Below are 16423 nucleotides of genomic sequence, written 5' to 3'. Positions count from 1 at the left end.
CAAAATTAAATAGTGAAAAATGTTACACATGGATTTATTGAATACCTATTTTATAACTAAAAATAACAATCGGAAAGTTTTTTTACAAAATCAAAAGATAAACATGAATAAGAAAATGTAGAACATCCTCACGTTTGAGAAACTGGAACCAAAAATGGCATCGAAGTCCATTAGTAATTTGTAACATCTTCTACACTGGTCCAATGCTGAATGACACCTACCTTAAAAAGTTTGTAGGAGGAGTAAAATGCTGTGGCAGACAAAATTATGTCGGAACAAGACGTTATTACGCACTCTGTCACAGGGAACTCCATCGATGCTGAGGACGATGTAAACATCCACGATATTGGCAACAGAGAACGTTGTTTCTATTGAATGTGTTTGTAGTTAGTTACTGCACCTGTTTCATGTATCTGGTTATCGCATATTATTTTATAAAGTCAGCTAATCATAGAGCACAAAGAGCCAAACTTTGGGCAGGAATACTTGAACGTTTGTTTTCACACGTGACAAGTCCGGATATGGCAAGTGCGCATGCTCCAAGAGATGCCTTCATGGTCCCTCGTGAACTGTGCGACTGCACCAGCGGCTAAAACCAAAGGTACCATGGGCCAATAAGGATTCATTGTATTTTGGTGCAATACTCCTGTATTGATTTATATGGGGTATATAAGGTCATTTAACCCTCTTTTTACACGAGACTGTGCTCTACAAATGAACGAACTTATCATACGTTTATGTAACCCATATGTATTTTAAACATATGTTTATTTCTCAACTAACATTTGATATATATATATATAAATACTGCTCTAGCCAACACACGACGATGAGAACACTTTTTTTAACATTATTAATTTTACTCAGCCTTAACAGTTCAGCTTAAATTAATAGATATCCACATCTAATAGTATGCTACAACATTTTCAATTGAGTGTGATAGCCCATCACTATTGGCGGAAGTAACAGCAGTAATCACGCGGCGATGCAGTTGCCCGCAGTAACGCAGCAAAACAGCAGTAATTACCTGAAGGCAAGTTCGAAAAGTATGGCGGCGCAGTGTTTGACAACCATAACAGAGCAATGGATACGGGAGAAACTACAATTAAAACATCCATTTCTCGGTAATATAATGTCATGCTAATGGTCATGTTGTGTGGAAATAAATATAATTTGACGTAAAGGCTAAGCTGCGTGGCTTAGCTCATATTAAACAGAATTAGGCAGGTGAGGTTAGTTAACGTTACTTTCCCAAGCATTAGCATCGGCGGCTAAGCTAACAGTAGCTAACATTGCTAGCATAGCATAGTTGACGTCACTAGCGGCGAACCACAGCATCAGCAGCGCTTTTCTCATTCATACATTAAACTCGTTAAACAGGTGATGTCCGCTCACTGAGCCTCCCGGGAACGCACGAGGAGAAGATAAGACGTCTGGGAAACTCACTGAATAACTTTATCCGACTTAGGTCTCTGGACCTCTCCTGCAATGCGTTGGTCTCCGTCGAGGTAACGTTGGGCTTTAACGCTGTGACACATCCTTTAGCTGAATGCTGCAAACCTGTTCGTTGGTGTTCAATAAGATCCATTTTCGTTATACATTTTAATACTGTATGTTCTCCTCCGCAGGGAGTTCAACATTTGAACGTGCTGGAGAGGCTGATCCTGTACTATAACTGCATACCCTCCCTTGAAGAGGTGAAAGTGCTGTTCGAGCTGTCCGCTTTGAGAGAGCTTGACCTGAGGCTCAACCCTCTGACCAAAAGGTACCCACAGTACCGTCCCTGTCTGCTTCACGCCATGCCTAACCTACGTAAAATAGGTAAGGTACAGCCACGTGGCCCATATTGTGCAACGTTTTAAACATTACTAATTCTCCCCCCGTGTCTTCTAGATGGTTCTTCAGTCAGAGACACTGAGCGCAGAGCTGCCATACTGCAGTTCTCCTCTGACCATCCACCTCTGCAGAAAAGCTCGTCTTTGACGCATGTTGCTGACCAAAGGTACACTGAATGTCCGACAGGTCAGTTTAGGTGTTTCCACTCAGCCTTGACTTGATAGAGGGTCCACTGAGGATCTGGAGAAAATGAGAAAAATACAGAACCGATTTGATGTTTGTTTTGTCTTGTCTATAGTATAAAGAAAGACACATCGTCCTTGGGAATGTTTGTATGGCGTTTTAGTCTCCTAAAATTAAATTGTTCCTATTGCCCAATGCCCATCGTGGGCAGACATAACGCAGGTTGTCTTAAAGAAGTCTGAGAGAAAACCGCTGTATTTCTTAACTGATTTTTTTTTTCGACCCGCATTATAATCAAGAGTTTATAGGCAAGTCTTCTTTAATACAACGTTATGTTTGTTAGAGTGAAATTGACGATGGAGCAGGTCGTGACTTCTTCATAATTGACATTGAGACATAGTGTGGGTGTTCACACTAACTTCAACTCATTAAGTGTGTGTTCAGTTTATGAAAGTTAATTGTAAACGTTAGGTTCCCCAAAAATGTCCTGCTAAGTGTTTAAGTTGTGTGGCTTCTGCTTGCAAAAAAACAAGATGGCTAAGGCCAAAATGCCAAACTCTATTCTTTAAAACCAACACTTAGTGACATAACCATGGCTACGTTCATGCATTTTACTGTTGCACTGTATGCAGTAAATATTCTGCTGGTTAACGAAAGTAAAAACCTATGGGGACAAAATAATCCACTAAAAATAACTATTATCAAAATGATTTTCTTTCCTACATTACTGTGTTGTTTGTGGTTCCCAGAAGCTGTGGTCAGAGACCGGCCTTAGTTGACCCATTAACCAAGAGGCTCTCTCTCCTGACTGACACTGATGATGTTGTGTTGAATTTTGTTGCGATTAATAATGGAGACCAAAGTGCAACTCAGGCCCAATCAGTTCTCAAGGAGGCAAAAGGTGAGATGTGGAATTCTAAAAGCTAATTGTCAAAATTAAACCAGAATAATTTAGTCTTATTATTAAAAATTTAAACAATTTGCCAACTGTCTTCTGTTCACCCAAAGAGGATAAATCAAAGGACTTTACAGAACAGAGGAGTTCTACTCCAAAACAGGTGCTTTTTAATTCACTCAGTTATACATTAACGTTATCATATATACTGAATGCACGCCTCTTGTTTTATTAGGAAACTGCTAAATCCATCCTCCGGTATCCTAGCACAAAATATGGTAAGTTTTTGGACTGCTCTTTACAGAGAATCAGTTTGAAACATGTATTTTGAGTTATTTAGAGGATAAGGACTATAACGGTTTGCAATGATGGGGATCACACTTTGTTGGTTTAATGGTCATTGTCTCCTCTTAAGTCAAAGCTTCATGTGGATTAACAATATGTTCCAAAAGCAATTAAAAAAAAACTGGCCCTTTTAAAATTGTACTCAAAATCTGTGATTTCATTTTGTAGACCTGAATAGGTAACAGGGGGCCAGGGGATTTGTAGGATGAAATCCTTTATTTGGATATGGAAATAATTAAGGGCAGTTGTACCCTGACCAATGTCCTTTTATTTCCACCAGGTGGAGACAGACGCCATTTATTTTCAAGCACGCACTATCTTCCCTGAATTAATATTAGTGATTTATTATGTCATTTGTAATTTGAACAGATATCGCAATGTCCAAAGTGCCACACGTGAAAGAACCATCTCATAAAAGGAGCCCCACCTCGTTAAAAGTCATTGAAAGACCAAAGGTGTCCTTTGGCCCCTATGTAGAGAAACGCAGACCCGTGTCTGGGAAACTAAAGTACAAAGAGCTTCCCAAACAAACCCGACAGACAGCCAGGGGGCATTACACCCCTAATCCCGGTGAGAACATTATCTGTAGCCAATGAAATAATCCCACAGAAAATATTGTACAAGTACTCTTTCTTGGCATGTTGTTGAATCACATTTTTTTTTCTCCAGATCAAAGTCATGGTCATAGTTCCACATTAGCTAATATCCGGCCTCCTAGTCCGCGTCGTCCTGGTTTGAATTTGTCTGATCTCTCAAACCCCATCTTGCATCCGCCAAGACTGACCTCCTCCAGCGTAAACAAGACTGAAGGGGGGTCCGGCCAGCAAGGGGAAAAGAAAAAACGGGTGGGGAGTGAATTCAGTCTAATTCCTATCTCACATTTTGAATCATTACTACTTTGTTCCTACTTTGTTTTTTCTCAAAGGATCTCATTTCTTCTCTTATCTCTCAGGGTAGTTATAGGAAACCCCTGGAGATGCTCCTCAACCTCGTGGACAAACACTGGACCGGAGAGAGGTCATTGCATCATAACAACAACTTCCTGTGTGAGTGGGGAGTTGGGTTTGGGGAATGTGGAATCTGATTATGGGAGCTCGAACATAATGCCTGTCATCATTTTTATTTTTGGCTTTAGCTCAGGCTGTTCAGATCCTCTCTATGATGGAAAGTGATATTTCCAGTCGGGAGGCTGAGGTCAGGACCTTACGAGGGGAAACGGATGCCCTGAGCGTTCGGGCGGCGGCACGAGAGGAAGAGCACAAAAGTGAAGTCCGTAGCCTCTCTGGTCAGCTGGAGAAGGCCTGTGGTGGTGTTGTGAGTGGAATCGGCAGGAGAAAAGAATGTGGATCTTCAGATGGCCTAGGTGTTTTTGGAAGAGCACACTGTATTTATTGTATTTTCTCTTCTCAGGGCAAACTAAACGAGCAGCTGAAGATTGTCTTGGAGGAAAATGTCGCTCTACAGAAACAGCTTATCAAGCTAGAACGACAGTATCTCAAGTCTATGATGAGAAGTTCACCCATTACTCAGATAAAAGGTGAGTGGGAATGCTAATGGCAGACATGGGTCTTGCAGTGTTAACCCCTCCTAGTGTTTTTCTCAATCTGTTGCATCACAACCTCAAATTGAAATGGATTTTAATTTGATTACACGCAAGTGCTCTCCACAATAAAGTCAAAATACAAAGTGAAGTGCAAAAAAAAGTAAAGTAGTATTCGTGGTATAAGTGGTATTAAACCTCTTTGCTGTAAAGTCCTCAAATAAGATCTTACAGACACCTTTTCTGAGGAGGGACTTTATAGCAAGGGGAATGTGTTTATGACCACATTCCATTTTTTCCCTATTTTTTTATTTCACTTAATCAATTTTGACAATTTTGCATTGGCTCATTACATAGAATACACTTTTTAAAAACAATTATTCAAATTCCTGGTTAACCAGTGATTGTTCTTCTGTTGTCATTACAAAACCTCCCTGTTATTTCTTTCTTGCACATTTTTAGCGGCTCAAACTGAAGTAGAGGAGCTGAGAAGAGAGATTGAGGGGTTGAGGGTTAAGGTGCACGAGGCTGAAAAAGTCAAAGATTTGTCAAATATGCTGCAAGAAAGCCACAGGTAAGTTGGTTTTGGTTTCGCTGTGTCAACACAACCACAACAGAGATGTTCTCACACTCAAACCTACTTTGTTGTTTGTGTCTGCGAATGTACTGCAGGTCGCTGGTAGCTACCAACGAGTGTTTGCTCGCTGAGCTGAAGGGAAGTGGGGAACTTTAAAGAGAAATTTGAATGAAAAGATTCACAATGAGATGAAAATATCAAAGCAAGACTATGCTGAACGCCCTCTTTGCACTGCTTTTGCTGCATGAGCCCCGGCAGCTACAACTGTTTTGAATCATGTTTTACTTTATATCACTGCATTCACATGTGTGAATGAGTATTCCTTACTTTTGGAAAATGTTGCATTATAAAAAATTTTTTAAAAAGGAGACTCCTTTTGGGATGTTTGTGTGTCACAGCGCTGTTATGTTAAATATATTCACGGGGGAAGATGTTAATGAGAAGGTCATAATGTATTTCTTGAATCAGTGGCAAGATTGTATCTCTCTTAGCTGCTTTCCTGTGGTTTTTTTCCTTTTTCATTTTAGGTCACTTGTGTTTCCATCTGCTTTGTATGCTGCTGTGGAATGAATGCATCTAGATTCCAGCTGCACTGTGACTTTATTTATACCTTTGCCTTCAGGGCTTGAGAGCCACACACACACTTATGGGCTTCCCTCTCTCCAACACTAATGCAAGAACTGGCAAATGTGGATGTTATTGCGTGACCTGAGCAAAGCTTTTGTTTTAGTCGTTGCTGCTAATGAGGAGTTGTGATGTGTTCTCAAAAAGCCATAAGAATATAAAAGGTTGTGTTTTGACTGACACCCATTGACCGACTAAGCGGATGTTTTGGGTGCGTTTTTTATTTTAAGTAATGCATTACAAATCATGAACACGCATTAAGAAGTCTAAAGAACAAAAACACACTGCATGCACAAGGGCACAATATTACATTAAAAGTTATTAAAAGATAAGACAGTATTGTTCCTCCACATTAAAGGTGCATGGTATTTGGCATTCAGCACAGAAAACAGATCAAGCTACTGCAGCAGACAAAACAAACACACTAATAGCTGCTATATTTCCATGATGCACGATTCTTCATCAGCTCAGGCTACAGGTAGTGTGTAACACAAACGGTCACTATGATGGAAAAATATTTTACAAAAGTGTATTGTTTGCAAAATATTCCCTTTTATCTTATGTGACCATACAACATTAGAAATAACTTCAATTGAATTTTTGCATTAGAGGACAGTATTACACATAAAATGTACTCTCAATCTTTACCCGTTGACAAATATAACATTGGAGGACTTTGTATGTACAAGTTGGTACATATTGATTACAAGCAAACAAAATTTTATCATTATCCCACAAATTGATCACATTGTATTTGAATATAAATGATTTAAGCCATTGTTTATACTCATAGTAGTTCAGATCAGATATGACACACTCCTGTCATCTTTATGCTTCTGAATCAAATGCAAATATACATAAACATGCACAAAGTACGGCAATACAGAAAAACAACATAGGAAGCCAGTGTTATAAATTACGCCATGTGGCTATAACCTTTTCTGAATATACACAATCTTACCACAAATATATTAGAACTACTGTATAGAAATCTGATGAGGAAATATAAGTAAAATGTTAAAAATACAATCTTAAAAACCTACGGTCTTACATTGTAGTTTGAGCTTCCTTCAGCTAAATACACCAATTTAAAATATACATGTTGGAAAAATGGGTTCGAGAGAAAATAGATTCTCTTATTGTTTTGTAGAAGTGTATGAAAGGTTTGCATGGTAGGGTCTTTTTTGTGTTACATAGTCAAAAAAGCAAAAACGGTTTTCAAACATTTTGAAACAAGCCAAAAAAACATTTCATATATATGTTCTTGGTTTGACCTGAAGGCGAATTATTCAGTCGATTAGTGAGTCTAAAAAATAAAATGAACAGCAGATTTCCTACTTTCCTAAGAGTTAAGTTCACTAGTAGGGATGGCAGACAGACAATTAACACAGAAGATGGACACATCTTTCAAAAGACTAAGCATTAATAATACAGTATTTTATTTTAAAAATGTGCTAATTCTTACTTAAACTCAACTAAGGAAAAATACATTTCCCCAACTGCGCACAGGATTAGAAAAAGAATTCCATTGGACAGTGCAATGTTGTTAATTACTCCAACTGTTGTGCCACTGCTTTTTCTTGGCATGTTGTTCATTGTGTTCAATAAATATAAGGCCCTATCGTAACAACAAAGCTTCAGTATTCATGGCATAGCGGTTTTCTCTGGTGTTCCCTTCAGTGTTTGGCAGTAACTTGCATTCAGACAGGAATGTACCAGCTGGTGATGACTTGGTAAAAATAGATGTAAACAGTTTTCCAGTTCTCACACTTCTCAAAGAGAGGAACTCTAAAGCATCTCTCTCTCACACACACACACACACACACACAGACACAACATAGATGGGTTGAAATATATATGAAATTCTATTCTTTTGTGCTTTCTTTGATTATTTATTTAATAGAAAATTATCCTAGGAGTTGATCAAATGTCCATTTCCTCACATGGGTTTGCCATCTGTAGGTTTATTCACTTTCTTTTCGTAGGACCCTCGATGTTTGTACCCCGAGACGTATCCCGAAGTGTCAACCATGTCCACTCGTCCCGCCTTACCCTTCCCACGCCCGGTGTTGTCAAAGCGCTCCTTGTGTGACCCGGTGAACTTGGTCGGGTCCGTCAGGCGGCTCACTGTCGGGGAAGCCACGGCTCGCTGCGATGAAGTCCACAAAACATTTGAGCTTATTCTGGGGATCGTGGGTATAAAAAGTCAGTGATATGTAAGCTTTGAGTCTTACCGTGACTCCTGCGATGACCGGCGCTTTCCCCTCGATCAGCTGGAAGACCTCGGTCTCAGCCTCCTCTCCGGGCTTTTCTTTGTATTTTTTCCTGGCCAGCTCTCCGAGTGCAACCTTGAACTCGTCGTATGTGATGGTGCGACAGGATTTCTTCCTGAAATGGGGTCGAAAAACCCGCTTTAGTATGGGATGACACTTGTTTTTCCTAAAACCCCCGAAAATGATCTCAGCTGTGTCTCTAGGGAAAGAAATGCTGTATTTAGGCTCATTGTATCAGCTTTTCTGCGGCCTGTCAAGATTTGGAAAGCTTAAAATGAGAGCGCACAGTAGTTTACACAAAGCCATGTGTGATCACTTGAACATGGCAGATGTAAGACACGGCATGGAGACGCTATCCTGCTGGGATAAACAATGAGAAACCACTCACTGTTTGGATCTTGTCTCCCTGTACTTCACTGTTGTCGGAGCAACCGCACAGACTTATACACACACACACACACACCTGTAGGCTGTATATGTGACTGTTTTCATATCATGTATTGTATTGGGTGCAGCTGTACAGTGCAGAGCAGCGTTTTTATATTCCAGCTGGGGACTTTTATACCTGCTGAATTCCTATATTCACACTTAGACGATCAAACTATTAACAATACTATACCACAGATCGTCATCGTCAATCATTCTCCTTCTGAGCGTGGCCCAGTTGTTTTATCTGGCCTTTTGCACTTCCATGCAAAAAGTGCATAGTAACACAAACACAAACAGACATTGCCAAGGTTATAAATCACCTAAACAACAACCCATAAAGGCTGCACTCTTCCGAGGCAACCTGCCGCCATAGCAACCAGCTACAATAAACAGGGATGTTTGGGTTTATTATTAATTTGACTCCTCCAGTGAGAGGTTTTGTTTGGGCGATCCATCAGCGTTGAACATTTGAGAGTTCCATTCCTCTGCGCCTGTTCCATGCTGTCTTTTGTCAGAAGGGAAACTGGACTTGGAGCCACTGTTTCTGTCAGGGGAAGATAGCCGTGTGTCCGATGTCCCCAAACTGAGACACTCAATTCTCCAAAGCATACAGGATTAAGCTGTGTAAATGGACAGCAGATCAGATTCTGAGGAGGCTGCAAGAATGTCATGAAGAACGAAGGTTAGAGGGCAAGTTGGCGCTCGTTTTATATACTGCGGTAGCCGCCTTGCAGTCCAACCATCAGCAGTTGATGATCCATATTGATTTGACACAACACAAGCTGTTTCATGCTTCAAGATGCGCCTTAACCGCCTACATCCATGTTCAGTGATAAGGAAATATTACTGAAGGCCAGCAAATGAAGCCACCATGAGACCCTGCTAGTAACTAAGTCCACACCAGAATTCTACCTCATCCATAGTTCAGCAAAGCCAGGAGTCGATGTGCTGCAGCAGACCTCCACACCCGCAATAAATACGGATTCATTCGTGCCGTTATGACCCAGTGCCCATTAAGATGTTGGATTATTTGTGTGCAAGCAGAGGGCTTTGACACTGATTAAAGGGAAAGTCGAGCTCTGCGTGGCAGCCCTGTCCGGCTCAGTCATTCCTGGTATGTACCTCTTTTCCCCCTGTGGCTGACTCAAGTGTTCGCACGCCACACACTCTGTTCCGCTGCACAATCCTCCTCGACGCAGCCGTGATTCAATATGCAAGAATCACATCTGAGCATTTAATGTATACAACATTGCTCAGTTCGACCACATTTCTAAATATTGCTCTCTGATGGACTGGGATGTAAACAAGCTGAAATCCCAGTAAGCTTTAAGTTCACTCTACTATTGCAGAGAGAAATACTCACAGGGGCAAACATAAACCCCCATCATGGGTGTGTGGTATGATAAAAAACATACATACAATTTTTTACGTGAGCTGATGTATCGTCTGAAGCCTAAATGCAAAGTTTTTACAAGTGCAAGCCCAAATACATTCAGTAGGTCAATGTACAGCGGTACAAATGAAACGTTTCTCTGTCCTGGTGAAGGCGAATTGACGTCACAAATCATTATTAGATTCCACTTTGCTTAAACAAAGCTGTAAAGGATGAATCAAGCGGGCCTAGGGGAGATGCAGAATGAGCCATCGTGGCCTTTTGCTCTGACTGCTGCTTCAGATTCAGCGAACATAATAAACAAGGGCATCCCCCAAACAATGCCTGAAAACATGGAATGACGTAACAATAAAATATGTGTCCTCAAAATTGTTCCTATGAATACAATTTTCTGGTTAATTGGAGAAAGCACTAATGAAACAGTCACCATCTCAATCAGGTATTTTTATCAAGTTAAAATCCTGTGAACTAGAAATATATAATACAGTGCTGTCCAGAGAGAGTTTTTCTCAGTAATGGTACCATGTTTGCACCACTTTGCTGATCTGGGTGACTAAGCCTGTACACATCTCAGCCTTAGCAACATTAAAGTAACACTGTAGTAAAAGAATTTAAATCAAATGGAACAGACCTTTAGTCAATGGAAGGTAGCTTCAATGTGCTCAAATAAGCAATATTCTCCTTCTTACTTGACTTTGCTGAACACGATGTCAACGTCAGTGAGGGTGATGTTCTTGCCGTCAATCACGCCACAGTCCTTGCAGAGCTTGGACCAGTTCTTTCCGTGCATGTCCTTGCCGGTGGCGCGAGTGTCGCCGTGGATGGCGAAGCGGCGAAACGACTCTTCCAAAGCGGTCACCTCCACTGGTGTGGATGAGCCAGCGCCTCCTTCACTGGTCCCGTTGGACTCAGTCGAAAGCCTTTTGGAGAGCCGGTCTTTGGACTGTTCGGTGTGCGGGCGCAGAGGGGCCGAGCCCATGTTAGGATGTTTGGCTGTCTGGACTTTAAAGTCGTCCAAGTTGACTCTGAGGAAGGGCATTGAATCGTTTTTAAATCAAATGTTCTGCAACAATTGCATCGGAAAAACTCTACTCCAAAGAACTACTGTAGGACAGTATTAACAGTGAGCCGTCACCAAGCCGTGAGGTCAGCACACAGCATGTCAACTTGTTTGAGGCGCTCCCTTTTTGTAACGTACCCTTGGTACAATTAGACTGTCTAGAGGTGTGTCTCTGTATCTCACACAGCCTGTGAATTAGGTATTATGTCTTCCATGTTCTAGTACGGAGGTGAAGGACATAAATAGATCTCAGGGGAATTCAAAAGGTGCACAAATCAAGAAACAAGTGAAATGTGAGGTGAAGGCTGATGACAAGACTTATCAAACTTACTTCTGGTCTGCCATGCTTGTGCTGGAATTTGTTTCCTTCTGTGCAGTGCTTGGATTTGTTGACTTTTGTTTTCTCTTTGTGCTGTGGAAAAGATGAACATGGAGGTGAATAGTGCAAGGCGATGTGTCTGCACATATGTGAGTGCAAGAGCGTTGAACGCATGAAACAAATATTATCAAAGCCATTTTACACAGCTCAACAAAAGGTACAACGTTCCACTCGCATGCGTGTCACTCTTTAATCATGCTCCAATAAAAACACAATTATTCATGACATGTCACACACACACTGAACTGTGTTTAACAAAAAACGTCAGAATTAAGTGACTAATAACAGAAAAGGTACAAGGTCAAAATCCTCGTCAGTAACTTCAAATGACCCCCAACAAATTATCCTTAGAGGTTGCATTTGCACACTGCGCAAAATTTACATTGTGGCTTTCCTTGCTTGTCTAAATGAAGGAATTCCTGCCCAAACACATAATCATCCTGACTTGCATTGTTTCGTATAGGACAGCAGTGATGTGCTCGCATCAGTAATTAAGGTAACATTACTGCCGTAAAATATAGCAAAAAAGCCCATCCTCTATTATTAATAAGAAAATGTAATCCAGAACAATATTAACAGCAAGCGATGGTGCTTTGCTCACCTTTCAGCTGTTCCCATACTTAGCTCAGCATTCTTATACGACTTGTGTTGCCATGGCGAAGTACACCGTCCTCAACAAGTTTTTTCGAAAACCAGTAGCTCCATTCATTTCCATATAAACTAAACACAAACAAGATGCAAACTGGAGAGCGATGCCGTGTCCCGTGGGCTTAGTCCTCTGCTACAGCCACCGAAGTTTCAAGAAAGCGCTTTCACTCAACCCCAGTGGCACCGTGTACAGCCAAGGGTTTGGCCAATTACACAAACGTGACCTCGCTATGTACATATGACGCGTGAATGTGTACAAAGGCTCCGAGGTTGACACAGCATAAAGCCATTATAGTCAGGATGTCAATCCTTAGAGGGAGAAAAGGAGATTATTAATGTCTATGAATAATGGCATTCATAGCAACACACAGTGGGAACCCATTGTCCGATGCTGGAGGCTTCTCTGTCTCACCCATGCCCAATTCTTCACACACGCACACACGCATGGTGACATCGCAGACTACCACTATTGATGGAAGTCATATGTCATCGAGGACTCAGGCCGGACAATCCAAATAGTTATATGGGGGTTGTCATTCATGTTTCATTTACATACAATTGAAAAAGTGCCCTTAAAACCTGGTCATATAACATCATTATTTAAAAAATACTATGGCCCATATTTGCAATTGTGCCGATTTTCAATAATTATGAGGACATTTTCCCTCAATTTTAGTGTTATGTTACCACTAGACTTTTTTCCATGGGCAATTATTTTAACAGTATATGTAAATGTAAAATTCAGCATTTTACACCACAAGAAAACATTGCTTACACATTCAAAATAAGAAAGAAATAGTTACAACAGGGGATATCTGAATAAATAATCAAGCATTAAATTCAATTAATATCATTATTTTCGTTCATCCATTTACTCTATTTTAAGGTCAATGTATATCTTACATTGTCATGTCTTTACTGTGCTTTGTTTGTACAACAATATCCAAAACAAATTTAACTTACAAACAATATTCAATTTTAAATAAAGCAAATCATGTGATGATGGAACCGGAAACCGAATTTTGTTAATCTTTGCCTCATAGAAGATTAATTAAAAGACATTTCAATTAATACCCCGAATGGTTGGCAAGTCCTTTTTATGTTAATCAAATCAAATATGTCCCCACATTGGGATTTTTAATCAAATAGTTCACACTATAATGTGTTCATATGGGAGATTTAATGATTTATAATAGAAATAGGAAATAATATATTCAAACCAATATTTATTTAAAATATATATATAATTCATCAATACTAACCAAATAATACTTTCAATGGAGATCTAAATGAGTTTAATTAGAGTAACTACTTGCTGTGTGTTTTCCTTTGTGCCTGAATGACAGCAGCAACATCACTGGGAAACAAAGGATCTTTTCACTCTCTCTCCTCTTCCAATTTATAGTCAGTAGTTTCAAGAGTCCAAGTCCTCAGTACAAGAAGCCTCCTCAAACCACATCATGTTCACTGCCTGAATGAGAGGTCATTAACACTGTTCAGTGGCCTGAAGAAGAACACAAAGTGAGATGGAAGGAATAAACTGTATTGTATGGAGTACAGACTGTTTGGAGCTGCGAAGCTTTACTTCCACAATACAGTGTTCTTGGTCAAAGTCCTACTCTGATGTTTTTCTATTGTATTAAACGAGACCAGTGCAACCACCGTAGTGGCGGAGTGGCTTTTTTTTCCTGCCCCACTTTACCGCACACACACAAGAAGCCATTTGGTTAAGGGCAGATCTCAAGAGAAAAGTCTGTAACTGGATGACAGCATGCTTACATACACTCGCCTTCTGGCAACCCACTACACAGATGAGTGCGTTAACCATAAATTGACCCAATTTTAACTACATCTATTCATAGCAACAATACACTGCCGTGGCTGGAACATTCTATTCATTCTCAGGGGAGGAGATCAGCCGGTAGACAACATGCAGGCTGAAATACCCCAAAAACAAAACAGTTTTTCAACTGTTAGTGCAGATGGTGTGGTTTTTTTTTCACAAAATGATGACAGAGTTGTCAGTGTGATGTCTGCGTGGGAGAAGAGAGTGTGACAGACGCCTACTCCTCCATCGTGGTTAGTGTCCATGTGCTTTCTATCTAGATCAGTGTCCTTTCCAGGCAGCTGCTCAGGAATGTGACATGTCAGTCAATCAAAACGTAACACAGGAACCTTCATTAGAGCAATGAAGCCCTCCTGTATCCTCCCGTGTCCTGTATATACACACACACACACACACACCCAACGTAAAACTGCAGTGCTCAGCAGTTTAAGGAACATTTGGCTATTTAAAACTTTTTTGATATCTGCACCATTAGTATGAACCAATGGGTGCGTGGCACAAACAGCTCGGCTAAAATGTGGAAGCCCCGTCCTTCAACAAGGTCTGTTTCAGGCACTTGAAACCGTTAATTATAACCTCTTAGCCATTTCCCGGTTTGGCCACAGTCGCCCCCACCCTAACTCAACCCCCACACAGACAGAAGGAGAGCGCCGATGACATCAGCCTGCTGCAGACCGGGCCTGAGGTCACCACCACGCTGTCTCTGTTCAGTCCTCGCCTCCCCGAACCCTACAACTGCTCGGTGAGTCAAAGATGTTGGCGAGCATTGTGCAGTAGAGGGAAGGAAAAAAAAGATGTTTGAAACACGCAGCTCCAGTGGTTATTGTTGGCAGCAGCAGCAACAAGCCAAATAGAGGTATAAGGCAGTGCAACGACAGCTATGGGGTCTTCATGCAACCCTGCATTTCTGAGAAATAAATGATGCCAGAAACGACACGAGTGTCCCTTACATGACACAGATGGAGAGAGGACTGTTGATCCAGCAGCAGATTACCTCTGACTGTGTGGTATAGTTTCTCTCTTAGTAATTACGCAAATTCATTTTGAAGTCTTGCGTGTGATGAAAAAGTGTTTTTTTCTTACAACAATATCTTCTCCAGCAGCCACACACACTGAACACAATCAAACACACAATGGAAACTCTACCAATTTGCCTTTGTGTGTAGTGAAAATACATTCTGTCAGATTGCAGATCCCCTTTATTTTGAAAAAACGACCTGAATTTGAGTCACCATGAGATAATTTACACTGAGATGAATTGTTTGTGACAGAGCCCAAAGGCTCTTTGACCAACGCAATGAATCCCAGGACAGAGAAATCTGGGACAAAGTCAGTGACTGTTTTTCCTACTCATGCGTATCTAATTGAACATATGACGGATGCTGTTACAAAAACCGTTATCTACATATTACTATCTCTAGATGTGCTGTCTTTGGACGGCCTCTCTTATCACCCCGAACAGACATTCACAGCAGATCAGGATGCTAATAAAAGCGGGCGTCGTTTTTTTTTTTTTCATGCACAATTATGTAACTACCTACACATGTAAGGCAGCAGATTGGGATGAAAGCTGCAGCCACTTGTCCAAGGCATTGACATTCTCTTTGACGAGAAACGGTACACATGGGAGACGCGTTTACTCTAGCTCTCATTGAGCATGCTTCAACAGGAGAAAAGAGGAGAAACATCTCGTGTTTATCTTACATGGCTGCAGCGGTGTCAGTGCGAGACATGTTACATAAACGTGCAAATGCCAGATTCACCGATCACGTGATCAGGTTGTTATTGTAATCCTCAATGGGCGTCTGCCAATGCAGAACATGTCATTGCAGGACAATAACGTTTTCAAATGTGAATCCCCTGTGGGCAGAGCGTGCTGCTACAGGTTCTCGCGACTTTAAATGCGTATAACGTCGGCAACGCGGCGGCATGCAGGAACACATGCAAAGACATGAAATTCGCGAAATTCGATTAATTTCTAATCACCTGTTGACGTGATCCTCCTCCTTGTCAAATTCACAAACGCGTAATTGCGCGCGGCGCCGCGGATCTCTGGAGTCTCTTTGGTCCCCCGCTGCCTGAACTCAAGTGCGCTGCTCGGCGGTTCGGGTCCGTCCGAGATGCTGAAGGGAAACCAGCGCGCTGATTGGCTGCCGCCTTCTGCCGAGAGCTGTTTTCTTCATGTGTCGTTGCCTGCGATGGCGCTCCGGTGCTCAGTGGAGACCACGGCGTCTTTTTGGTGCTCAGAAAGGCGAAGTAGTGGCGCGGGGGTTTTTATATATTAGGCTTCACTAATAAACAAGCGTGAAGTCAACGTGCGTGCGTGTGTGTGTGTGTATGTGTGTGTGCGTGTGCGTGTGCGTGTGCATGTGCGTGTGCGTGTGTGTGTGTGTGT

At 41.3% G+C, this 16423-nt stretch overlaps 2 protein-coding genes across 6 annotated transcripts; one reads left to right on the top strand and one right to left on the bottom strand.

The window, feature by feature from the left end:
• The first annotated feature begins 358 nt into the window (after window positions 1–358).
• On the top strand, window positions 359–6146 carry cep72 (centrosomal protein 72). Of its 4 annotated transcripts, XM_037455045.2 has the most exons (14): window positions 849–1124; window positions 1381–1508; window positions 1629–1821; window positions 1894–2002; window positions 2769–2920; window positions 3028–3077; window positions 3150–3192; window positions 3629–3829; window positions 3929–4104; window positions 4212–4305; window positions 4395–4573; window positions 4670–4796; window positions 5262–5373; window positions 5472–6146. In XM_037455045.2, exons 1-14 carry the CDS (start codon window positions 986–988, stop codon window positions 5530–5532), a joined length of 1764 nt encoding a protein of 587 aa, XP_037310942.2. In that variant the 5' UTR covers window positions 849–985; the 3' UTR covers window positions 5533–6146. The 4 variants fall into 4 exon arrangements, with proteins under 4 accessions (XP_037310941.2, XP_037310939.2, XP_037310938.2 ...); XM_037455044.2 differs by lacking the exon at window positions 849–1124 and adding an exon at window positions 359–601 and having other exon boundaries at window positions 4395–4796; XM_037455042.2 differs by having other exon boundaries at window positions 847–1124; window positions 2772–2920; window positions 4395–4796.
• A 57-nt stretch (window positions 6147–6203) lies between these two features.
• On the bottom strand, window positions 6204–16208 carry LOC119198145 (tubulin polymerization-promoting protein). Of its 2 annotated transcripts, none has more exons than XM_037455047.2 (5): window positions 16015–16208; window positions 11487–11567; window positions 10785–11120; window positions 8235–8388; window positions 6204–8149 (listed from the first exon to the last, which is right to left on the bottom strand). In XM_037455047.2, exons 2-5 carry the CDS (start codon window positions 11498–11500, stop codon window positions 7940–7942), a joined length of 714 nt encoding a protein of 237 aa, XP_037310944.1. In that variant the 5' UTR covers window positions 11501–11567; window positions 16015–16208; the 3' UTR covers window positions 6204–7939. The 2 variants fall into 2 exon arrangements, with proteins under 2 accessions (XP_037310944.1, XP_037310943.1); XM_037455046.2 differs by lacking the exon at window positions 16015–16208 and adding an exon at window positions 12136–12969.
• Window positions 16209–16423: the final 215 nt, after the last annotated feature.

The sequence above is a fragment of the Pungitius pungitius genome, chromosome 11, assembly GCF_949316345.1.
Source record: "Pungitius pungitius chromosome 11, fPunPun2.1, whole genome shotgun sequence".
Taxonomy (NCBI): Eukaryota; Metazoa; Chordata; class Actinopteri; order Perciformes; family Gasterosteidae; genus Pungitius; species Pungitius pungitius.
This window is presented reverse-complemented; position numbering and strand designations above follow the sequence as displayed.